A 25,761-nucleotide genomic window follows, 5' to 3' on the forward strand; every position below is an offset into this window, starting at 1 on the left:
CTGATATACCGGGTACTAGCATATATAGCAATACTTCAAGTTGTCTGTTAGATCATGCAGGCATCACGTAAGCTTTTGCATAGGTATTAATTACAGGAAGTCGATTAATTAAATAGTATTAAATATTGCCAGCTGCTTTGTTGATTGCTTATTATCGTGATCTGCACAGCATATATAAGAATTAAAACTGCGACGCAGGCTCAGAACGGCTTCCTGATTTTTATGGTAACCTTTTTTTTTTTTTTTATCAGGGTGCATGCATCTTATAATGAAATAAAGGAAGTAGGATTTCAACCTGTTTCTGGTTCCTGTTTTAAAAGTATTTTTATACAAATTCAGACAGTGTAATACAGAGCTAAGAGTCTGGGCATGAGAGAGAATTTCATAATGGGCAGTTTGTATATGGCAATTCCTCCGTAGCTGCTTTGAGGATCTTCATGACACTCTTGTTAGCTGATTTGATTTCTTATTGCTGCTATTTTCTGCCCCTTTTGATGCTTTGTTCTCCTCTCATGGTGCCTTGGGCTACAGCTGCCTCTGTTTCGGCAGCCATAGCCCATATGAAAACCCATGAACCAAAAATAGAAATTTTGTCTGTACACATCCCTAAGAAGACCCTGGAAAAACCTAGGAAAGACAGAGAAATAGAAAGCGGAGAAGAGACTAGAAATGAAACCAATTAAAAAATAAATGCCCAGACAAAAAGGTAGAAAACATTTTATTTTTAAGGAATGTATTTTGCAAAGTCCAGGAAGAAATACATTTCAGTATTTGCATTGCATATTGAGCCTGGCACCTTGAGGTTTCCGTTTCAGGTTTTGTCTGCATGTTTCCGTTTCTAATTTCTGCTTCCTCATTCTGTATTAAGTGAGGGTTAGTCTGTGTTCTCTGTGTGACTGAGGGATTCTCCTAGAGTGTAAGGTCTGTGTAGGGAGCTATAGTTGGCTTGTTCTGTTGTCCAACAAGAGGTGTACTGGTAAGAACATAAGAACTTGCCATATCAGATCAGACTGAGGGTCCATCAGGCCCAGTACACTATTTCCAACAGTGGCCAAGCCAGGTCACAAGTAGCTGGCAAATCTTGAACAGTAAATAGATCCCATGCTGCTATTACTCAGAGATACAGTAAGTACTGGATATTTCTTAAGTCTACTTGATTAATAAGTTTATGGATTTTTCTGCAAGAATTTGTCCAAATCTTTTCTAACTAAAGCTACACTAATTACCTTAACCATATTCTCTGGTAACGAATTCCAGAGCTTAATTGTACATTGAGTGAAAAATAATTTTCTTTGATTTGTTTTGAATGTGCTACTTATTAACTTCATGGAGTGACCTCCTAATCTTTGTATTTTTTAAAATAGTAAATAGCTGACTTACAGTTAACCATTCTATTCCACTCATGATTTTATAGACCTCTATAATATTCCCCCTCAGATGTTTCTTCTCAAATCTGAAGAGACCCAAACTCTTTAGCATTTCCTTGTAGGGGAGCCGTTCCATCTTCTTTATCATTTTGGTTGCCCTTCTCTGTACCTTTTCCAATGCAACTTTCTTGAGATGCAATGACCAGAAATGTACACAGTATTTTAAGTGTGACTTCACCATGGAGTGATACAGAGGCATTATGACATTTGCAGTTTTGTTCTCCTTTCCTAACGTTCTGTTTGCTTTTTTGACCTCCACTGCACACTGAACTGAGGATTTCATAGTATTGTCCAATATGATGCCAAGGTCCTTTTCCTAGATGGTAACTCCTAATGTGGAACTTAACATTGTGTAACCTCAATGTAGTTTATTTCTCCTCAGATGCATCACTTTGCAATTGTCCACATTTAATTTCATCTGCCATTTAAATGCCCAGTCTTCCAGTCTCACAAGATTTGCCTGCAATTTTTCACAACCTGTTTGTGATTTAACATAATAATTTTGTATTGCCTACAAATTTGATAAGTTCATTCATTGTTCCCTTTTCCAGATCATTTATAAATATATTAAAAAGCACCAATTCCAGTAGAGATCCCTGAGGCACTCCACCGTTTACCCTTCTCCACAGAGAAAACTGACCATTTAGTCCTACTCTCTGCTTCCTATCTGTTAACCAGTTTGCAATCCGCAATAGGACATTGCCTCCTAACCTGTGACTTTTTAATTTTCTCAGGAGTCTCTCATGGGGCACTTTGTAAAACGCCTTCTGACAATCCAAATACACTGCATTCAACTGTTCACCATTGTCCATGTTTTTATTAACCCCTTCAAAAAAAATATACCAGATTGGTGAGCAAGATTCCCCTTGCATAAATCCTTGCTGGCCGTGTCCCATTAAACAATGTCTTTATGTGCTGTGATTTTGTCCTTTAGTAGAGTTTCTATGATTTTTCCTGGCACTGAAATCAGACTAAAGGTCTAAAGTTTCTCATTCACCTTTGGAGACCTTTTTAAAGATCAGAGCTACATTGGTCACTCACTGGTCTTCAGGCACAGCTGTTGATCCCAACAATAGGTTTCAAATTGCTCTGGGGTATATACCTTCTGGTCCAGGTGATTTGTCACTCTTTAATTTGTCAATCTGCTTATGAAATATTTCAGTTTTACAATGCCTTGTATCGGTTCCACTGAATTATCACCATTGAAAACAGTTTCTGGCACAGGTATCTCTCCAACATCCTCTTCTGTAAATACCAAAGCAAAGAATGCATTCAGTCTCTTTGCAATGGACTTATCTTCCCTAAGTGCCCCTTTAACCCCTTGATCATCTAAAGATCCAACTAATTCTCCCACCAGTTTCTTGTTTCAGATATATTTTTTAAAGTTTTATTATGAGTTTTTGGCTCTAAGACTAGCTTCTTTTCAAATTCTCTGTTAACCCACCTTATTATTTTACATTTAACTTACCAGTGCTTATGTTTTTTCCAATTTTCTTCAGTTGGATCCTTTTTTCCAGTTTTTGACTAAATGCACAGTGGAGCCTTTATGGGTAGACATTCAATGGTAATGGGGAAGAGTGTAGCAGTGGGAGTATACTATCTTCCATCTGGCCAAAATAAACAGACAGACTATGAAATGCTAATGGAGATTAGGAGAGCTAATAAATTTGACAGCACAGTAATAATGGGAGATTTCAATTACCCTGATATTGACTAGGTAAATATAACATCAGGACAAGTTAGGAAGATAAAGTTTCTAAATGAAATAAATGTGTGGTACATGGAGCATTTGATCTGGTAACTGACAAGAGGAGAGCCACTTATGGCCTGGATTGGCCACTGTTGGAAACTGGATGCTGGGCTTGATGGACTCTTGGTCTGACCCAGTATGGCATGTTCTTATGTTCTTAAGACCTAATTCTTGGTGCAACGCAGGATTTGGTGCAAGAGGAAATGGTGTTGGGGCCGCTAGGCAACAGTGATCATAGTATGATCAAATTTGACTTAATGACTGGGGGGACATTAAATAAATCTACAACTCTAGCATTAAACTTTCAAAAGGGAGGAAAATAGGAAAAAAACTGAAGGGTGCAGTTACAAATGTTAAAAGTTTACATCAGGCATGATCATAGTTTAAAAATACCATCTTAGAAGCCCAATCCAGATGTATTCCACACATTTAAAAAAGTGCAAGGAAGGCCAAATGGCTGTTGACATTGTTAAAAGATGAGGTCAAAAGAAGTCCCAAAGAACATAAGGACTACACTGTGCATTTAGTCTCTTACCAGATTTTTATCTTGTTAGTGTTACGGTTGTGGATTCCTGGGATGAGGGGGAGTTGGCGCCACCTATGGGGAGGAGCCCCACAGGTTCCTACCATCGGCTGGCGAGGCTGGAGAGCAACTGAGACCCCAAAGGGGCTTCACCATTACCAGCCTTCGTTCCCCACAGGTTGAGCCCTTGGGTACCGGGGCCGGCTGGACTTATGTGGGGTCTCAGGTATGGGGAGTCTCGTGGTCCTAGAGTAGCGAGAGTCATGGCAGGCAGCGAATCTCAGGGTCTGAGTTAGGAAGGGTCAGGACAGGCGGTTTATCTCGTGGTCCAAATCAGGCAAGGGTCCAAGGTCCAGGAAGTCAAGAATGTAGAAGTGAGAGTCCAGAATATCCAACGCAGGAACAAGAGTCAGAGGAAGCCAAGGCAAGGTCTGGGGGCAGGCCTTGCCTTGATATAGGCTGGGACTGGAATTGTGGAGCTGGGGCATCGCCCGTCGTTGTCCCTTTTAAATCTAATGAGGGGCGCTGCGTATGCCTAAGGCAGCCAGGGGAAAGAAGGCTCGGGTGGCCGGGCCGCACCAGTGGAGGATGGATGGCGTGGAAGCCTTGGCTCCCTGCCGCCACAAGGATCCTGGAGGCGAAGAGAACGCCAGCGCAACGCCGGTAAGTGGAGGGGACCAGCCGTGGGCCTCTGTGGCCAGTGCCCCTAACAGTTAGACTCTGCCATCCCTAACAAAAAGCTCCCCCCCCCCACCCCTCTCACCAGGTTGATCTGTCCTGTCAGTGTGATATAATTTGCACCCTGGTATAGCAGTGTCCCATTTGTTATTCTCCTTCCACCAAGTCGCTGAGATGCCAATTATGTCTACCTCTTCATTCAATACTATACATTATAACTCTCCTATCTTGCTTTTTCTGGCATTAGCAAATAGACATTCAAAGTATGTATTTTGTTGGTATTAACTACTTTTTACTTGACAGGGGTATTTTGGAATCGTTTAACTAGGGTGGTTCTTTACTTTTAGGCACATGGCCTACTATTGCTTTTATTGGAACTTCTCTATCAGGATCTTCTAATATTTTAGTATCCTTTGCAGATACCTTCATTCAAACGATGAGCTGCTGAGCAACCCGTCAGCTTTCCTCCTTGTTCTAGTTTAAAAGCTGCGCTATCTCCTTTCTGAAGGTTAGCACCAGCATCCTGGTTCCATCCTGGTTAAGGTAGAGCCCATCCCTTCAGAACAGGCTCCACTTCCTCAAAATGTTGCTCAGTTCCTAATAAAACTAAAGTCCTCTTCCCTGTACCATCATCTCATCTACACATTGAGACTCTGGAGCTCTGCCTGCCTCTGGACACCTGCTCGTGAAACGGGAAGCATTTCAGAGAATGCTATCCTGGAGTTTCTGTATTTCAATTTTCTACCTAAGAGCCTAAATTTGGCTTCCAGAAAACCTCTTTTCACACATTCCTATGTCATTGGTGACCACACGTACCACAACAACCAGCTCTTCCCCAGCACTGTCTAAAATCTTATCTAGGTGATGCAAAAGCTTCACTACCTTCGCACCAGGCAAACAAGTTACCAAGCTATCCTCATGTCCACTAGCCACCCAGCTATCCATATTTGTAATTAATTACCAATTATGATGGCCGACCTAACGTGTCCCTCCTGGGTATTAGTCCTTAGAGACTCGTCCTTGGTGCAGGAGGATAATGCATCACCTGGAGAGCAGGTCTGTGCAACACCAGGGTAATGATTTCTGATCAGGTGACCTTGTTCCTCCAAAGCAGCACAGGGCTACTAGACTGGACTTGGCTACTATTCCCTGAAGGTCTCCTCTATATACCTCTCTGTCTTCCTTAGCTCCTCCAGATCTGCAGGTCTAGCCTCCAGAGATCGGCCTCGTTCTCTGAGAGCCAGGAGCTCTTTGCACCAGGCGCACACATGCAACCTCTCATCAATTGGTAGATAATCATTCATGTGGCACTTGGTGCAAAAGACTGGAAGGCTCCCATCTTGCTGGTGGGCTGCTGTTTGCTTCTTCATTGTTGAGTTCCTAGTCAATTTATGTTGCTGTGGGAATGGGAATGTGTAAATCAAAGTCCTCTAAATGTAGGTGATTTAATTTAATGTTAATTTTGCAATGACCTGCAAGGGAACAATTAATATAATTGATATGGGTTAGGTCACTCCTAGAACAATCCCCAATTGACTTCTGATGTGGAAATGACTCTTGTTCTCTTATATGTGTTAAGAGTTTATAAATCAGAGAATGAGTTTAGGGTGGGTGGGAGGGACGAAAGGCACTAGAAAAGACATTTCCTAGCTCCCTGGTTTTCTTTTTTAATCAGGCACATACACATACATTAAAAGAAATGACTTTTCCTGGCTTTTAGTCAAGGCACACACACACACTTAAAGTTAGTTTACCCCACCATTTCATCTCTCCCCAAACTTTTAAGTCATGATATTACCCACCAAGCAATACTTACCAACCCTCTTCAGTTGCCAGCCAAATCGTCTTCTCCTCTCAATACTAAGAAAGAGAATACAAGAAAGAGTCCCCAGGGCTTCTAGTGCTATCAGGAAACCCACCCAATAAAACTACTACTACAATAATTATCTGATAGCATCATTCAACCCATTCTTCTATCTGAGAGTGAAGTCTGACATCTCTACAGGATGATACAGAATCTAAATACTGTGGCTCTAGTTTTGTGACACACACTCCTCATCTACAGATATTCCTAGAAACTTAGAAAATGACCAGGGCCTGTGAAAAACACTGCAGTGCTGCCTTTTCAGATCTAAAGTAGCTGCTCTTTGAGTCCTGGAAGTTAATGCTGTTCTGGTATGGGAACATTTTAAGTGTCTTTTCAGCAGGGTTTTGTGTTACTTCACAAAGTGTCCGGCACTGGAAAAAGTTTATGTTGCTCTTATTGAGGTGACATAATTTGAATATATTTTTTTGTATGGTAGCTCCCTTATTTGTGGAATAGCAAAAGGATTGTCCAGAAAGGCTTGCCTTTTTTTTTTTTGCCAAAGGTGGACAGCCAAGAAGGTGTGAAAGGGTAACAGGGTGGACAGCCAAGAAGGTGTGAAAAGCATGAGGGAGGGATCTAGCAAAGAGGAATGGTCTAAGCTCTGACAGCTAAGACTGAATGCTATAAAATGCATTTAGAATGAAACATCTCAAGGGACAAGTACAGTATTGGGAAGGTGAAATTCTTCTAATCACAAGAGAAGATGGGGATCTGGGAGTGATCGCATCTGATGATCTTAAAGTGACAGTAAAAGCCAGAAAGCTGCTTGGCTGCATAGGGAGAGGAATGGTCAGCAGGTGATATTGCCCCTGTATAGATCCCTGGTGAGACCTCACATGCAATACTGTGTACAGTTCTGGAGACCGCGCCTTCAGAAGGATATACACCAGTTGGTCCAGAGGGTGGCTACTAAAATGGTATTTATCCAAAAGCATATGGGACAGACTTAAAGAACTAAACGTGTACTTTAGAGCAGTGGTTCTCAACCTTTTTTTCGGTCGGGACACACCTCACAGATGGTTCTCACATGCGTGACACACTGAACATGTGACCATCACGGGGCTAAATGTAAACATGCACTCTGCATTCCACAGGAACCCCCTCGACCCCCAACAAATGGTTCAGAGCAAAATTAGGACCTTCCCCGTTCAGTTTACCATACAAAAAAAGATATTTCTGGTGACATGTCAATACCAGCAACATAAACACTCTCTCCTACCAGGTGCAATAGCCCTCCTTATGAAAAAACAGTAATGTACCACCAATGCATGTTCTATTGAGAAAACACAACAAATAATATTGATACAAATGCCTACATGCTAGTAAAATACTTCACCTCGGTCACACATATAGAATCAACCTTCACCAAGTACAGAAAGACCACAAATTACAAATATGGAAACAGAAACTGGAATAGAAACCCCAAAAATCCACTCTGCATTCTGTGCAAAACAAAAATATAGCACCTATCAGACTTCCAGGATCTGCAATAATGCACACAAACTAATGCGCACTAAGTAACACCTGCATTATGGAACTCAAAACAGTAACAACCCTACCTATGAAAAGGCAGCACTGCAAAAATTTCACCAGGACCTAAACACCAATACACCTCCTACTAGGAAAAGAGAACAAGCCAAGCTGCTATAGATCCCTACACAGAAACTACAAGCTCACAGAACACCCTTAGCTGGGTCACACATGCAGAACACAGATAGACCCTCACCAAATACAGAATAAAGAGACCATAAATCTAATTTATTTTTTTTTGCGTTGTTTTACTGCATACAGAGTTTGGCTTCTTGCTGTTTCCAGTTCAGTTTTTGTTTCCACATTTCTATTTATCAATTCCCCGAGAAATGTAAATAATCTAAAACTAGAATATAATAAATGTTTCAAAACAACTGATAAATGGAACATACAATCATTAAAAATTTTCAAAATTATTAAAAATTCTCCAAACACCAATAAACTATTTCTAACAGCAGACACATCACATAATACCTAATAATTAAAATGGCAGTCAATCAAGAAAGATAAACTTAAAAAGCCCCCTTTACTTACCCTCTCCAGTAACTCTCCTACTCCTTTCCCTTGTAGGCCAATAGCACATACCAGAAGCAGCAAGGGCTGCTGAAGCTCTGTCCTCACGTTCTTCTTCCTTAGTGCCCATGACCTCGCTCTCTCTCTCTCTCTCTCTCTCTCACCAGTCACCTGCCTGACCAATTTCTCTTGCTCACACATACACACACACACCAGTCACCTGCCTGACCATTTTCTTTTGCGCACACACACACACACACACACACACACTAGTCACCTGCCTGACCATTTTCTTTTGCGCACACACACACACACACACACACACTAGTCACCTGCCTGACCATTTTCTTTTGCGCACACACACACACACACCAGTCACCTGCCTGCCCAATTTCTCTTTCTCTCACACACCAGTGACTTTCCTGAGCAGTCTCTTGCTCTCACACATTTCTCTTACTTACACACGCATTCTCTCAAACACTTACACACATGCTGCCTCACTCACCCCCACCCACAGCACATATAGCAGCTACAGCACAAGGTAGCTGGTATGCTGCTATTAAAAGCAGAGTCCTGACAGGCTGGAAACTGCAGCAGGAGCGACCTCCTCAGCCCCACAGCGCTAAGAAGGCAGCACTCAGCAGTTTGCTTGTGCTGTGATCAATCGCGGCACAGAGCAATCAGCTGAGAGTGTAATTTTAGTCTTTTCTCCCCACCCCAGCCTTTTTTTTTTTTTTTTTTGCAGTTTTGATTATTATAATTTTATATTTTCTTACAGGTGTTGCGCTGGCCAGAGAAGGGGAGGTCGGAGCAGAGGGGGGGGGGCAGCGTCCTCGTGCTCCTTCTGCAGAGGCAGCATGCAGGCATGGCCTTTTCTTCTTCCCGCGTGCCTGGTAGACATCACTTCCTCTTCCGGGCCACAGGGGCGGGAAGAAGAAAAGGTCACGTTCCTGTTGCTGGCTTCCACAAAACACTGCTGCTGTTCCCCTCGGGGCTTAAAGGTGCTGATAGCCCGGGCAGGAACGGCAGCAGTGTTTGTCTCGCTGAGGTGAAAGGGAGGGGAAGAGCAGCGGGTGCGTGACACACCGGTTGAGAACACTGCTTTAGAGGAAAGGTGAGATAGGGGAGATATGATAGAGACATTTAAATATCTCAAAGGTTTCCATGCACAGGAGGCAAACCTCTTTCAACAGAAAAGAGGATCTTGAATGAGGGGTCACGGAATGAGTGTGAAAGGAGGTAGTAGATTCAGGAGAAATATCAGGATATATTTCTTTATGGAGAGGCTAGTGGATTCATGGCACGGCTTCCCAATGGAGGTGGGGGAGACAAAAATAGTATCTTATTTCAAGTAAGCATGGTTTAAATACAGGGAATCTCTAAGGGAGTGGTGGGAATTATAAAGCTAAATTAGTTGGGCAGACCAGCTAGGCCATACGGTCTTTTTCTGCTGCCATGTTTCTATGATTCTATGACTTTCTGTGGATAAGAAACATAAGAAACTGCCATACTGGGTCAGACCAAGGGTCCATCAAGCCCAGCATCCTGTTTCCAACAGTGGCCAATCCAGGCTACAAGTACCTGGCAAGTACCCAAACACTAAGGGGTAGTTTTTAAAACATTACTTGTGCACATCTATGTAAGCACGCTACCGAGCGTGCACATGTGGACACATGATATTTTAACATGCGCGTGCTGGCCAAGGGTCCACATTCATAAAAGTTTGCTAAGGCCATGGACCCGGCGGACCTGTCTGGCCTCCAGGCCATCCCCGGCATAGCCCAGCACTTGCAGCAGCAGCAACACTGCGTGGATGTTTTGGCAGCTACCGTGGAGAGGCTAGCTAATCACCTGGATGCTATCCGTCCTGTTGCAGCTCCGCCTCCGGCTCTGAGTCCAGCCGCATCGTTACATCTTCCAGAACCACCATGGTATGCAGGAGACCCGAAGCAGTGCCGAGGTTTCTTAAACCATTGCTTTATGTGGTTTGCCTTACAGCCTGCACAATTCCCTTCAGACCAGATCTAAACAACCTATATATTGTCTCTCTTGGACGGTTGAGCACTAGCCTGGCGTCACCACTATGGGAACAAGGCGATGCCTCACTTGGGACTATGCAACAATTTGTTCATGATTTCAAAATGGTTTTTGACGAGCCGGCTCGCCAGTCTGCAGCTGCCACAGAATTACTACATTTGCGATAAGGGTCCCGTCCGCTTGTCGACTACTCGGTTGAGTTCCGTACCCTAGCATCAGAGCTAGGTTGGCGGGTGGACAGCCTGAGAAGCATCTTCTTAGAGGGGCTATCCTCTCAAATAAAGGACGCACTTGCTGCTCTTGACCTTCCGGAAAGCCTTGAAGCTCTAATTGACCTCACATGTCGAATTGACCGAAGGCTTCAACAACGAGCCTGAGAGGTCAAGCATGCTAGGAGACCAGTTCCTCTGGCCCCGTCCTTCTCCCGTCCGCTTGTTTCCTCTTCTGAAACTACAGCTAATCGTGGAGAGGAACCTGTGCAATTGGGATGCAGTCCCCTTACGCCAGAAGAGAGAAGGTGCCGGCACACTCTAGGCCTCTGTTTGTATTGTGGAGGCAAGGGGCACCTTTTGGCCCAATGCAGTGTGTTATGCCGCTCAGCCGAGGAGGCTGACCAAGCTTACCCCTTTCGGCCATGGTCCACGCGCTCCAGACCCCCGAGGGCTGCCACGACGTCGAAAGGCCTACCCCTGCAGTCGGGACGCCATTGCGGTGGAAGCCCCTCCCCCCGACGTCCTCTAGACATGCGCGGCAAAGCCATCCCTTTTTTTAAAAGGATCAGCATGGGTAGGCCGGCCTACTACCACTGATCTCTGCCCCTTCCTGGAGGTATTTAGCCTGCCCTTGTTTGCTAGCTCATCGAGTTAGCAAGGATCATGTTGGATGGAAAGCCTCCGGTCTGAGCTACTCTGCCGCTTCCTTGCTGCTGCTGGAAGCTCTCTCTGCCCTTCGGGGTATTTCTCTAACTTGGGTACCCGCTCCTCGGGGGCCCTTTGCTTTCTTTCAGGTGCCTATCTGGAATCAGGTACTCGCTCCTCGAGGGCCTGCTCTCCCTGGCTCGGTGCCTGTATACAACTACTTCTGCCTGCTGGAATCTCCGCCTATACAGCTACCAACTTAGTGAGTAATCTAACTTTGTCAGTCTGCCTCATCTACAGCTCTGCTGCACTGGGAACCTGCTACCAGACCTCCCTATACCATCTCTGTGAGACGGGTCTCCTCTGCCGAGGATCCCTGGACTGTTATCTCTGGATCGCCTCACTACTGCCACCTCTGGTGGAACACATCAGCTGTAAAATAAAAGACAAATCTCTGTGTTTGTGCGTCCCGAGTCTAGCCTGGTACTGTGGCTCCTTGCAGGGCTCCTCCCTGTGGGTTTGGTCATCTCCACAGTACCCAAGAATCCACTCAAACACCTCAAACCATAACACAGTGAGCGGCCAGAAAACTCCTGGGGGAATGTTCTCCACCATGGCCTTCGTTGACTCCGGGGCCGGGGGAAATTTTATCCTTGAGGACCTTGTACAACAACTACAGCTCTCTGTATTACCTCGCAAGCTGCCACTACGGATTTCGTCCATCCATGGTACACCACTCCCAGGTTGTGTCTCTGCCACCACGATTCTGATGACCCTCCGCACTGGAGTACCCCACACTGAAGAAATTTCCTTTCTGGTCCTAGAAAAGGCCATCCACCCTATTGTCCTGGGCTTGCTGTGGCTACAGAAACATTCACCCATCATCCAATGGGACACTCTTCAGATAGCGGCCTGGAGTCCACAGTGTTTCTCATCCTGCTTGCCTGCGATACCTCGACCTTGCGTTCCTGTTCTGGCCACTTCTTTATCATTGCCCATACAATACTCCGAGTATATTGACGTATTCTCCAAGGAGATGGCTGAACTCCTTCCGGAGCACCGCCCCTTTGATTGCGCAATAGACTTGCTACCAGGCACTATGCCACCTAGAGGGCTAGTATATCCGTTGTCTCTTCCACAGACACAAGCCATGTCCCGCTATATTCAAGAGAATTTGAACTGTGGCTTCATTCCACCCTCGAATTCACCGGTGGGAGCTGGCTTCTTTTTTATCGCAAAGAAAGATGGCTCCCTCAGACCTTGCATTGACTACCGAGGTCTCAACGCAATCACCCGCTGAGACAGATACCCATTACCACTCATCCCAGAATTCTTAGACTGTCTACAAGCAGCCAAGGTCTTCACTAAGCTCGATCTCTGTGGGGCCTACAATCTGGTACGAATTTGCCCAGATGATGAGTGGAAAACCGCTTTCAACACTCGTGATGGGCATTACAAGTACCTTATTATGCCATTCGGGTTGTGTAATGCCCCTGTGGTTTTCCAAACCTGATGAACGAAGTACTACGTGACATGCTCTACTCTTCTGTTATTGTTTATCTGGATAACGCACTAATATACTGGAAAGACCTCACTATGCATCAACAGCAAGTTAAGCAAGTGTTACAAAAGCTTCGGGATAACCACTTGTTCGCCAAATTAGAAAAATATTTATTTGAACAAGAATCACTGCCCTTCTTGGGATACATAGTTTCCTCTACAGGATTCCATATGGACCCTGAGAAGGTGTCCGCCATTAAGGATTGGCCTCAACTTGTGGGAATCAAAGCTCTCCAGTATCCTCGGTTTCACAAATTTCTACAGACAATTTATACCTCACTATTCACAAAGAGTGGCTCCCCTTACTGCCCTCACAAAGAAAAGGAGCAAACGCTAAGGATTTGAAAAGAGCCTTTTTGCTAGACACCTGCTTGCATCATCCGGACCCTCAACGACCTTTCATAGTAGAAGTAGATGCTTTGGATCTACCTGTGGGGGTGGGCCTCAGCCAAATATTCACCAAGGGGAAGTTACTTCCTTGCTCGTACTTCTCTTGGAAGTTCTCTGCCGCCGAGAAGAACTATGGTATAGGTGACAAAGAACTCTTGGTCATTAAACTAGCATTTGAAGAGTGGTGTCAGTGGCTGGAGGGGGCCTAGTATCCAATAATAGTTTATACGGATCACAAGAATTTAGAATTCCTGTGTCGAGCACAATGCTTAAACCCAAGACAAGCTCGTTGGTCCTTGTTTTTCAGTCGTTTTAATTTCTCTCTATGCTACAGGCCAGCATAAAAAAAATCTGTGTGAAGTCGCCCTCTCCCGCACTACCGAGATAGAAGACACACCTACCTCTCCTGAGTACATCTTAGATCCAGCAAGGGTCATTGTGGCTGTCACTGATGTAGTTCCCCTTGGCAAGACAGTTGTTCCTGTCCGTCTAAGAAGGGGAGTTCTCTCCTGGGCTCATGATTCCCTAACAGCAGGACATCCTGGTAAGGCACGAACCTTGGAACTGCTAACACGGTATTACTGGTGGCCACATGTCAAGCGAGATGTCCAAGCATACGTCAGCTCTTGCCCTACCTTCACCAGACAGAAACCCTTGCCAGGTCGTCTTTGGGGATTCTTACAACCGCTTCCCATAACTGCTGAACCATGGACCCATCTCTCTACCGGCTTTGTAGTAGACCTACCTCTATCTGAAGGAAAGACTGTCATCTGGGTCACGGTGGACAGGTTTTCTAAGATGGCCCACTTTGTGCCACTTGCCAAGCTCCCGACCTGGTGCAACTCTTTACCCAGCACATTTTTTGCACTCATGGACTGCCACTCCACATTGCTTCACATCGTAGCTCTCAGTTTACTGCAAAATACTGGAGGGCACTTTTTAAGAAGTTTGGGGTTTGTTTGGACTTCACCTCTGCTTTCCATCCGCAGGGCAATGGACAAGCGGCCTTCCTCCGATCCTTCGTGGGGGATAAACAAAATGATTGGGTGTCTCTACTACCATGGGCCGAGTTCTCATACAATCATCATGTCCACTCTGCAACCAGGACTTCCCCCTTTCAGCTTGTTTATGGTAAGCAACCCAAGCCTCCCTTGCCGCTTCCATTGACTGTACCTTCACCTGCGGCCCAACTCTCTGCTCGGCAGCTTCGTTTTCTTTCTGGGTGTCCACACAAACTAAATTACAACAAACAACTGCCATCGCCAAGAGAAACACTGACAAACACTGTCGTCCGGCTCCTGTATTCAACCCTGGGGATAGAGTATGGCTGAGAACTAAGCATATCCGTCTCCGAATTCCTTCCATGCACTTGGCCCCCAAGTATATCGGCCCATTTGTAGTTTCTGAAAGAGTGGGTACAGTTTCCTACCGTCTACATCTTCCAACCACTTTGAGGATTTACAACGTATTCCACGTCTTGTTACGCAAACCATTAATACTCTGTTTTCCACCGTAAACTGCCTGAACCCTCCAAGATGGTACCAGAGGAGGAGACCATTTACCAAGTAAGAGATGTGTTGGATGTACGCTTCTACCATCGAAGATGGGAGTACCTGATTTCTTGGGAAGGTTGTGGTCCGGAGGAGAACACTTGGGAGCCCGCCGTCAACATTCTGGATAAATCCCTTCTTCACCAATTTCATCGGGATCATTCGGGTAAACCAGGACCCTCAGGGAGGGGGCATAAGAGGGTGGGTACTGTTGTGAATCCAGGCCGCGGGTGTCCACGGCCGGGTCCCTACCTCACCTGCTGCTGTTCCTCACTCAGTCTCACTCAGTCTCACTCTCCCCACGAGGGAGGGGCCGCCGCCTTCCTGCTCAAAACCCCTCCCCTTAGGCACGCACGCAAGCGCGCGTGCAAGGGCTCAGGATTTAAAGAGGCCGTGGCGGGAAACCTCAGCCCAGCCCCTAAAGTGACATCAGACGCTATAGGGTATTTAAACCCAGCCAGAAACTTCATTCCTTTGCCTTAGCAACAGGTCCTTCTCCTTCTGAGTACTAGTTGCTATTCCTGTGTTCCTGACCCTGCGTTCTTCAGTCCTGATCCAGCATTCCTGTGTTCCTGATCCAGCCTTCTTCAGTTCCTGCTCCAGCCTTCTTCAGTTCCAGTTCCTCTCCTGCTCCGCTCCTGAGTTCCTGTCCTGCTCCGCTCCTGAATTCCTGATCCTGCTCCCTTCTCGGCTTGCTTCTCTGGTTTGACTTCTGCTTGGCTTCCGGTTCGTCTTTGTCTGCTGCCTGTCCTGACTCTTGGCCCATCCATCGACTCCGCTTGTCTTCAGCCTGCCCCGACCTCTGGCCTGGATCCTCGTCTTGCTCTGCTGCCGCTTGCCACGACCTCTGGACTACTCCTGTTTCTCCTATTTGCTGCCTACCTTGACCCGGACTGTTCTTGATATTCTCTGTGCCAGAGGACCCTCGCCTAAGTCCTGCTGGCTCCGGCACCAAAGGGGAACTTGGGCTGGTATAGTTGAAGGTCCTGTCCTGTTCCCTGGTTCTGTGCCACCTACCGGCAACTAGTTCACTGCAGGCCTTCCTCCAGCAGATCCTCATCACACACTTAGAAGACTGAAACCCCTCTTAACACTAAACAACTTTCGCACAATCCTACAGGCTCTGATATTCGCAAGCACAGACTATTGTAATGCACTATTACTTGGGCTACCACAATCTACACTTAGGCCGCTGCAAATACTACAAAACTCCGCCGCAAGAATTTTAACTGGATAAAAAAGAAGGGACCACATAACTGGAACACTCGCCGAACTACACTGGCTCCCAATAGAACAAAGAATACAATACAAAGTTCTATGTATAATCCATAAGCTAATACTTGAGGAAAAAGCCGACTGGCTTAACACAGTTCTGCGCATACATGTCCCTTACAGAAACCTAAGAACTGCAAATAAGGCTCTACTAACTGTCCCCTCAGTCAAAACAGCACGGCTCACTCAAGTTAGGGAAAGAGCACTGTCACTGGCTGGCCCCGTAATATGGAACACCATGCCTCTCGAATTAAGGCTCCAGAGAAATCTGAAAATCTTCAAATCTAACCTGAAAACCTGGCTCTATAAACAAGCTTTTGATAAAGACAAAGAGAAGGAGAAAAACAATTGATTAAGATGGACGCACCGAACAAACTCACAGTAATGTTAATTTTGTACCATTGAGAAATTGTCATACCAAACTGATTAGCTTACTTAAACATATAGCTTATTGCACTTTATTGTTACTGTACTATGATGGCACATGTTCAAGTTGTAATCTATACCACTCATAATTGTTATCGTGTCTATATGTAAACCATTGTGATGGTTCTCCAACTTAACGACGGTATAGAAGAGTTTTTAAATAAATAAATAAATAAACACTAGCCGGCCCAAGTGTCCACATTCATAACAGAGACTAGATTAGAGTTAAACTGTAGTCGATCATTAACATCCAGTACAACCGTAGTTAAAGATGGTATGGAAGATTCCAAAGTCACTAGTGCATTCCACAAGACATCCAATGTGATTACTGAAGGTTTAGAATATTGAAGTTTACCATCCTGAATGCACTTTGTTTCACCACCGCTCTGAAGCACATCCTCGCCATTACCGCCTAAAATGGCCAGTATCATGGCCAAAAATGAAGATGAAACCGCTCCAACTGCCCCTCAGACAGGAGGCTGTCGCACTCGCAGAAGGAGGCATGGAGCTCCCGCCTTTCTCCAAGTGTGCAGCAGAGTCAGTGAACCACGTACCCCCATATTAGGGGTCATAGGTCCCAATGTAGATGTTAATCCATGACAAAGAGGGGTTGGTGTAACCGATGCTCCCAGACTAAGAGAGATCCCATCGGCCAACAGAGGAGATGAACGTCCCACATCCACCTCTGAAGCAGCCATCACAACAGGAGCAAAAATTGGCATTGCACCGAAGAACTCCTCAATCCGAGGTTGGAGAGAGCCAGGTGAGGGAGAATTGATAATATTCTCCCTTAGCTTGGCTTTACGCTTCGTATGAGGCATCTATGCAGAGGTAATCCGAGACAAAGGAAAAGAGATCAGAGAGAGAGGTTCTGTATGTGTGTTTCAGTTGGTGGCCATCTTGCCTATTTTTCTCATTTTATCAAAGTTTCCCTTTTGAAAGTTTAGCACGAGAGCCTTGGATTTGCACACTGTTCCTCTTCCAGTCATTAATTCAAATTTGATCATATTATGATCACTATTGCCAAGCGGCCCCACCACCGTTACCTCTCTCACCAAGTCCTGTGCTCCACTGAGAATTAGATCTAAAATTGCTCCCTCTCTCATCGGTTCCTGAACCAATTACTCCCTAAAACTGTCATTTATTCCATCCAGGAACGTTATCTCTCTAGCATGTCCCGATGATACATTTACCAAGTCAATATTGGGGTAATTGAAATCTCCCATTATTACTGCACTACCAATTTGGTTAGCTTCCCTAATTTCTTTTAACGTTTCACTGTCCGTCTCACCATCTTGACCAGGTGGACGGTAGTATACCCCTATCACTGTAGTCTTCCCCGACACACAAGGGATTTCTACCCATAAAGATTCAATTTTGTATTTAGTCTCATGCAGGATGTTTATCCTGTTGGACTCTATGCCATCCCGGACATAAAGCGCCACACCTCCTCCCAACTGCTCCTCTCTGTCATTGCGATATAATTTGTACCCCAGTATAGCACTGTCCCATTGGTTATCCTCTTTCCACCATGTCTCTGAGATGCCAATTAAGTCTATGTCATCATTTACTGCTATACATTCTAATTCTCCCATCTTACTTCTTAGACGTCTGGCATTAGCATACAAACATTTCAAAGTTTGTTTTTTGTTTGTATTTTTATTCTGCTTTTTAATTGATAGGGATAAGTTAGAATTTTTTAGCTCAGGTGAGTTTTTAGTTACAGGCACTTGGGCTACTTTTCTTATTATTGGAACCTCACTGTTGGGATGCCCTAATTACACAAATGGAGGTGCAGGGTTTATATTTAGATTCTGTGTCATCCTATATAGACTCCATAATTCACTCCCAGATTAAATAATGGGTTGAATGATGCTATCAAATAATCGTAATGGTAGTTTTACTGGGTAGAAGAAACTGGCTGGGATTTCTTTATTGCTCTTAGGACTCTTTCTAGTAGTTCCTTTTACAGCCAATTTAAAGACAGGGGGATGTGTTATGGTGCTGGGGGTTGCTGTTTCTCCTTCCCCTCTCCAGTACATAAGATACCCTCTGAATCAAGTCGTAAGGACCTGCAGTTTAAGGTCCCCATTACATTTCTAGAGATGATGTAAAACGGGGATAGGTGGGTCAGAGCTGTGCATAAAATGTAAGGCTGAATAGTGCACTTTGGTGCAGACATTTTCGCTGTGTAATAAAACTCAGAGGTCAATACTGAGTGGGACACTGAGTGCAAGTTACCTGTGTAACGATAGCCGAGATATTCAGTGGGACCCAGCTAAGTTTACTCTGATAGCTTTAGACCTGCTCTCCACCAGGATTAGACGTAGCTGGGTTTCGCTGAATATTGGTGTTCTCTGTTCCTGGAACCTGCCTCGCTGCCTCTGTTTTATCTGGAAAAGTCTAGCTGGGTAATGATTTATCTGGCTGAAACTTACCCATTCGGTGGGGCCAGAAATTCAAACTTCTGTGTTTGTCCAGCTCAGTCTGAACTTAGTCAGACAAACCCCTTTGAATATGGACCTCAAAATTTTGAGGAGAAATTATAAACAAGATTGAACAAATAAACTCTTCTTACCTGACATTTCCAGGAAGTAAACTGTTGGAAAACCCTGAAACCTTTTAAAATATTGCAGAAGGATTAAGAAAATGTGCAGTAATCGCCTTCCTGCTTTTCAGAAAATGGTTATTAATTCACTGGCTCAGTCCTTGTCATTATGGGATCTCCTGATGACTAAACAAATGCTGTCCTGATATTATGTGTGAACATCAGAAGGCATGGAGGGATTGGGCTGCAGTTTGGGAGAAGTTTGATAACGCAGTGTCTGAGGATACGGCGAAATCTCTAATAAAAATCGGATGACTGTAGTACGGGGCTGGCCCTAACTCTGTAATGCAGCTCTTTCTGAGCACGAATGTATTGTATGCAGGGATGGGAGGCATGGAAGTGGTGCTGGGAGCAGTCAGAGTTTGCCATGTGTTTAAAAGGGAAAACAGAAAATACCATTAAGGTGATCAAAGGCGTTTTGTTTTTCAATGAATCTGTAACCCAAGGCTGTAAATATGGCTTAAAATGTTTTTGTGTCTCGTGCTGTATAAAATGTCGTTCTACTTGGGGTGGGAAGGGGGCAGGGGATTCTCAAACATATTAGCCAGGTAAACTGCGGGTGTGAGACTTGCCTGCCCTCCCTTCCATAGTGCGCCTTTTTATCCGGACTCTGAGGAGGCGTTCCCAGGGGCGTCTTTTGTCTAGCTTGGACCTTTTCCAATGCACATGCTCTATTCTCACAAAGTGGGCATTTTGTGCCTGTGCACAATGTTCAAAGGAAAAGTACATAAATATTTTCCCCTTTTTTTAACTCTTTATTTATCACAGTTCAAATAATACATACATGCAAGATACGCTTGACAAGAATAATAGTCAACGCAGTACAATATTTACCAAAAAGAAACCTAAATAAAAATAATAAATCTTACTGTAATCACTTGCAAAGCCAGTGTCAGTAAAAGGACTTATAGAACAACCTAAAAAAAAGAAGAAAAAGAGAGAACAGGAGGTAATAGGCTGCAATAACAAACCAATCTTCCGCTGCGGCAAACTCTATGGGTTCTGGAGTTCAGGCTGGATTCAAAGCAAGCCTACTGTCTCTAATAATGCCTGAAGCTGGTCAGGTTCAAAGAAAGAGTATCCTTAACCCCCAGCTTAACTATCGGAGAGAAAACTCTCCCCAGAGCTAAAGCCTTTCTCCTGTTTTGAGTCTGTCTAGACTCAACTGGAAAAATTCTAATGTTTAAGCCCATAAAAGGACCATCTATGTTAGTAAACAGTAATCTCATGATTCAACTTTTCTCCAATTCAGAAGAGCAAGGAATAATCAAGGTTGCCCTCTCATGGACCACATCATCAGTTTGCTCCAAAAGATTTATCAAATTAGATGCACGTAAAAAAGCTTGCGATGCATCAGAAATAAACTTTTGTAAAAGTAGGCAAATGATCATTAGAAATACATAAAATTCCTTTCATGTATTCAATAATAAGTTCCGTAGGACCTATCATAGGTGTACGAGGAAAGTTAAGTAGTCGAAGATTTAAAGATCGCCATTGAGTCTCACATAATTTCAAATATCTTTAAAATACTATAGAAAATCTTTTAAAAGATGCAGATTTAAACTCTTGACTGCTTAAATCGTGATTCCAAATGGTTAACCCTCTGATCCTGGTCTACAGAAACTGTACAGGTAAGTGATACTTGACCCTTAAACAATTCCAGCTTACTGGCAAATCTGTTTTGAGATCTTTTAACAGTGCTGTTAGGTTTCTACAGTGGGGTCTTTTCAGCTCATCTACCACTTGTGATTTCCCTTGTGGAGTGGAATCTGTTTCTATTGCTGTGCAGGCAATTTGGGTGGGTATGAATTGAAGAGGATCCTAGATCTTCTCTTATCAGAGTCCACTGTTATCCTTCTACTTCTGATTTTTGGATCCTTTGTATGAGTGGAGAAAGATTTTCTGGATGTATTAGTGGAAAATCCATTAATTTTAGCCAACTCCTTTTTCTTTTTTTTTTTTTTTAGTGTGGAGAACTGCAGAGGAGCAGTACAAGCTCTAAGAGGTAGATAGTCAAAAGCCATAATTCAAAAAGCTAATTTTGCAAATTCAGCCAGTAATCCAGCTATAATTTAGTGGGATATAAAAGGGGCATGTTGATGACCCTATTAGTTATTCACGCTCGATACAGAAAGTAAAATGTGCAGCCAATCCGCACATTTTACTTTCAGAAATTAGCGCCTACCCAAAGGTCGGCGCTAATTTCTTCCGGCGCCGGGAAAATGCACAGAAAAGCAGTAAAAACTGCTTTTCTGTACACCCTCCGACTTAATATCATAGCAATATTAAGTCGGAGGTCCCAAAAGTTTAAAATTAATAAAAAAAAAAAATTTAAATCGGCCCACGGCTCACGGGTTGAAAACTGGGTGCTCAATTTTGCCGGCGTCCGGTTTCCGAACCCGTGGCTGTCAGCGGGTTTGAGAACCGACGCCAGAAAAAAGGGTCAGCTGTCAAACCCGGTGACAGCCGCCGCTCCCATCCAAAAAGAGGCTCTAGGGACGCACTAGTGTCCCTAGCGCCTCTTTTTACCGCGGGCCCTAATTTGAATAAATTATTTTTCTGAATGGTGCACACAGGAGAGTGGCCTGGGCACTCGCCCGCTCTCCTGCGATTTTTACTGTATCGGCCTGTTTGTTATTTAGCTAACTTTAGTCAGATAACTTGTCCACTAAACGGCCTACTGAGTATTGGCATCTGTGTTTGCAGATTGTCTGTCTTTGGAGTAAAGATCCACAATTACTGCGCTGGATAAGAGCTGCTGTGTGAATTTGCCTCTGTGAAACCCCTGTATATTTATTGGGAAGGATCCTAATCACTTACAGGTGAATTTTCAAACCATCGATTGGGGAGGGAGAAGGGGAATTGGTTCAGACGACAACCAACATGGGCCCTGATGTTGAGGGTCTGGGATACTGCGATGCAAACATAACGGAAAAAGCACAGGACTGCTTCTTCGGCTAAGTCCATAAGCAAAGTACATCAGGCAGCACTGCCTACATTTTCAAGAAGGCGCCTCACCCAGTAAAAATGCTGCTTGCAATACCTTTTTTATGTATTATCATAAGGCTTGGAGATACCTGCATGGAGCAGCAGATGCTACCCTTAAAAGAAACATGGGGGTGACCCACATTGAGCGGCAGTTACTTCTATAAGAAACTTGCTGGGCAGACTGGATGAGCCATTTGGTCCTTTTCTGCCCTCATTACTATGTCACTATTCTAAAAATAGCACATGCACAGGTAAAATAGAATGAGCACCAGTGTGTGCTATTTTAAAAACCAGAGCCCGTGCATCCACTGGCATATGCCAGGGGTGTTCTGGGGAGGGGCTGACATGTATGTGTGTAACTTGTTGTTTACTTCTACTCAATATCTGGAGTAAGTGTTCATAAAGATCATAAAAGTGAAAAAATAATGAGTGGATGAGGGGGTCGGGGTGACATGGGGGGGACTTCAGGCTGAAGAGCCAGGAGAGTCTGCAAGCGTTACAGGTAATTTCCATAGGGGTGAATTTTAAAAGCCCGCAAGTATGTGCGTATCTCTTGGTACACGCATGAATAAGAAGTTGCAAAAAGGGAGTGGGCAGTGGTATGGTCTGGGCAGGGTGGGACATGAAAGTGTGCACAAGCGGACACCAGGGTCCCCTGCCGAGTAACTTTACTACTGCTATGGATGACGCGTAAATATTAAATAATACACAATTCTAGGCTTGTCAGTGGGGTTTTAAGGATTGGTGCTAACCGGGTAAAAAGGAGGCTATTTAACTAGGGGGTTAGGAAATCCTGTCCCTTACCTGGGAGAACTGGGAAACTGGTAATTGCTTCGGCACGCATGCCTACTAAAATCCTCCCCCCTTTACACGGTAGAGGCGCCATGCGCGCAGCCATATAACGTGTGCACATGTACGTGTGTACAGTCTATTTTATACCATGTGTGCATTGACACGTGTGTGTTATAATATGGCCGTGTCCTTTGGCGTGATCCGGCATACATGTGTGCCCATGACTGTTTCAAAATTACTGTCTTATCGCTCGCATATTACAAAATTAAGAGGATTTGTGTGTGTAAAAACCGACAATCGTTAAGAAAACCACACAAAATCTTCTTGGGTTAATGATTAAGGAGCACAAATATGCAGGGAAAGCAGATTTGAGCCACTTATCTGTATACATTTGACTTCTCCAGGTGTATGGCAGCTTTGTTGCCACTCAGCCAGATAAGTAAAAATAATGCACCATATCTGTCTTAATAATATAGGTGGATAAGTATTAAAACGCTACTTATCCGGCTATGTTTAACATTACATTCCGCTTATCTTTTAGCTACACGACTATGTGGATGGGTAGAAATATGCATATTTTATATCATGCACACTCAATTGCACACACGATATAAAACACATGTGCTTGTGTGTGCACATCCATATACTCAGTTTTTATGGGCACCTATGCTCGTTTTAAAGTTATCCTCTCAGAGTACTAATTAGTCAATTAACTTAAATGGATATTTATGAAAGGCTGAGCCACGGGTGGGTGGTTGAGGGGTAGAGTGAAAGGGATTAAAGTCCAAACAACTGAAACTTGTGAAAACCAGCCCTGGATTTATTTCCTGTCCCTCTCTCTGTTCCCTTTATCAAGATAGAGTATTTAGCTGCAGCCAGTGCTCACACATCAATTACAGTGGGATAAATCAGCACTGGCTCAGCCTGTGAAGAAGACATGGAGCCAGTCAGTACATAAGAACATAAGACTTGCCATACTGGGTCAGACCAAAGGTCCATCAAGCCCAGTATCCTGTTTCCAACCATGGCCAATCCAGGTCACACGTACCTGGCAGGATCCCCAAGGGGTAAATAGATTCCGAGCTGCTTATCCCATGAATAAGCAGTGGATTTCTGCACCTCTACCTTAATAATGGTTAATGGACTTTTCCTCCAGGAACTTGTCCAAACCCTTTTTAAACGCAACTACACTAAGGGGCGGATTTCAAGAGCCCTGCTCGCCTAAATCCGCCCAAATCCGGGCGGATTTAGGCGAGCAGGGCCCTGCGCGCCGGTGAGCCTATTTTACATAGGCTCACCGGCGCGCGCAGAGCCCCGGGACTCACGTGAGTCCCGGGGTTTTCGGAGGGGGGCGTGTCGGGGGGCGGGACCGAGCGCAGCGGTGTTTTCGGGGCGTGTCGGGAGCGTTCCGGGGGCGGGCTCGGGGGCGTGGCTACGGCCCGGGGCAGTCCAGGGGCGTGGCCGCGCCCTCCGGACCCGCCCCCAGGTCGTGTCCCGGCGCGCTAGCGGCCCGCTGGCGCGCGGGGATTTACTTCTCCCTCTGGGAGGCGTAAATCCCCCGACAAAGGTAAGTGAGGGGTTTAGACAGGGCCAGGTGGGTGGGTTAGGTAGGGGAAGGTGAGGGGAGGGCAAAGGAAAGTTCCCTTCGAGGCCGCTCCGATTTCGGAGCGGCCTCGGAGGGAACGGAGGTAGGCTGCGCGGCTCGGCGCGCGCCGGCTATACGGAATCGATAGCCTTGCGCGCGCCGATCCCGGATTTTAGCGGATACGCGCGGCTACGCGCGTATCTACTAAAATCCAGCGTACTTTTGTTTGCGCCTGGAGCGCCAACAAAAGTACGCCTATTCGCGGTATTTGAAAATCTACCCCTAAGAGCTTTCATCACATCCTCTGGCAATGAATACCAGGGCTTAATTATGCGTTGAATAAAAAAAATATTTTCTCTTATTAGTTTTAAATCTATTACCTAGTAACTTCATTGTGTGTCTCCTGGTCTTTGTACTTATCAAAAGAGTAAACAACTGATTAACGTTTATTTGTTCCATTCCACTCATTATTTTATAGATCTCTATCATATCTCCCCTCAGCTGTTTCTTCTCCAAGCTGAAGAGTCCTCACCTCTTTAGCCTTTCTTCACAGGGGAATTGCTCCATCCCCTTTATCATTTTGGTCACCTTTCTCTGCACCTTTTCTAATTCTGCTATTTCTTTTTGAGATGTTTTGACCAGAACTGCTCACATGATGGCGTTCTCCAGTCAATAATAATCTTGTAAGTATACCCAAACCCCAGCAGGAAAGGCTGCACGTCACTGTGGTCCCTTCACTTCCTCCTTACCTCTTCATAGTCATTACACATTGATGGGTTTGCTTTGTTAGTGTCTCTGTCTCTCCGGACTACTTTCTTAGCTGCTGTCACCTGAAAAATAGTAAAATAAAATCCATGTGGCTCATGGCCAGTCCAATGAGGAGAGCTGCGCTCATCTACAGAAACTGTACATGTGAAAGGGTTACCAGCTACCTCCAGGTCATCAAGAGCAGGCTGAGCCAGGCCTGGTTTTACCCCAGTGCATCTATGGACTTGTAGTTCCTGCGTCCTTTTCTTCTTCTGCAGTGACTGATGAAGGAAGCAAAACTCTCAAAAATTACTCACAAACAGATTAAATTGGTCTAATAATAAGTTATCACATCATTGGTTTGGTATTTTTCCTATGTGTACAAGTGGTCTAACATGGCAGCCACATGAGTTTATCCTAACAAAGGAAGGATGTACAAGTTCACAGCTGCCACTGGGTAAACCCAAGACTTGACTCATCCTGACCCAGATAAAATTTCATTTCATTAAAATGTATATACCACCAACGTATAGCCCAAGGTGGTGAACAAGCTGAACATACGTAACAGAAAAAACCCTTTTTGCTTCAAACACAAGCAAAACTTAAGAATTCCATAACAAAAATTCCAGTCACAATGAATATGCCAGGTGAAAAGGTGATT

General features: G+C 44.7%; 1 protein-coding gene across 5 annotated transcripts in view; it reads right to left on the minus strand.

Annotated features, from left to right (window-relative positions):
* Positions 1-319: 319 nt before the first annotated feature.
* Positions 320-25,761, minus strand: part of LOC115076167 (sialoadhesin-like) — a 144,136-nt gene continuing 118,694 nt past the window's right edge. For 2 of the 5 annotated variants that reach the window (XM_029577308.1, XM_029577303.1), the window contains 3 exons: positions 25,286-25,381; positions 25,103-25,183; positions 19,736-19,905 (listed from right to left, as the gene is read on the minus strand). In XM_029577308.1, coding sequence (XP_029433168.1) covers positions 19,894-19,905; positions 25,103-25,183; positions 25,286-25,381 — 189 coding nt within the window. In that variant the 3' untranslated portion in view covers positions 19,736-19,893. Of the gene's footprint in view, positions 628-2,596; positions 2,673-19,735; positions 19,906-25,102; positions 25,184-25,285; positions 25,382-25,761 lie in introns of those variants that run through there. The other 3 variants (XM_029577305.1, XM_029577304.1, XM_029577306.1) reach the window with 3 other exon arrangements.

The sequence above is a fragment of the Rhinatrema bivittatum genome, chromosome 14 (assembly GCF_901001135.1).
Source record: "Rhinatrema bivittatum chromosome 14, aRhiBiv1.1, whole genome shotgun sequence".
In the NCBI taxonomy this organism is placed as follows: domain Eukaryota; kingdom Metazoa; phylum Chordata; class Amphibia; order Gymnophiona; family Rhinatrematidae; genus Rhinatrema; species Rhinatrema bivittatum.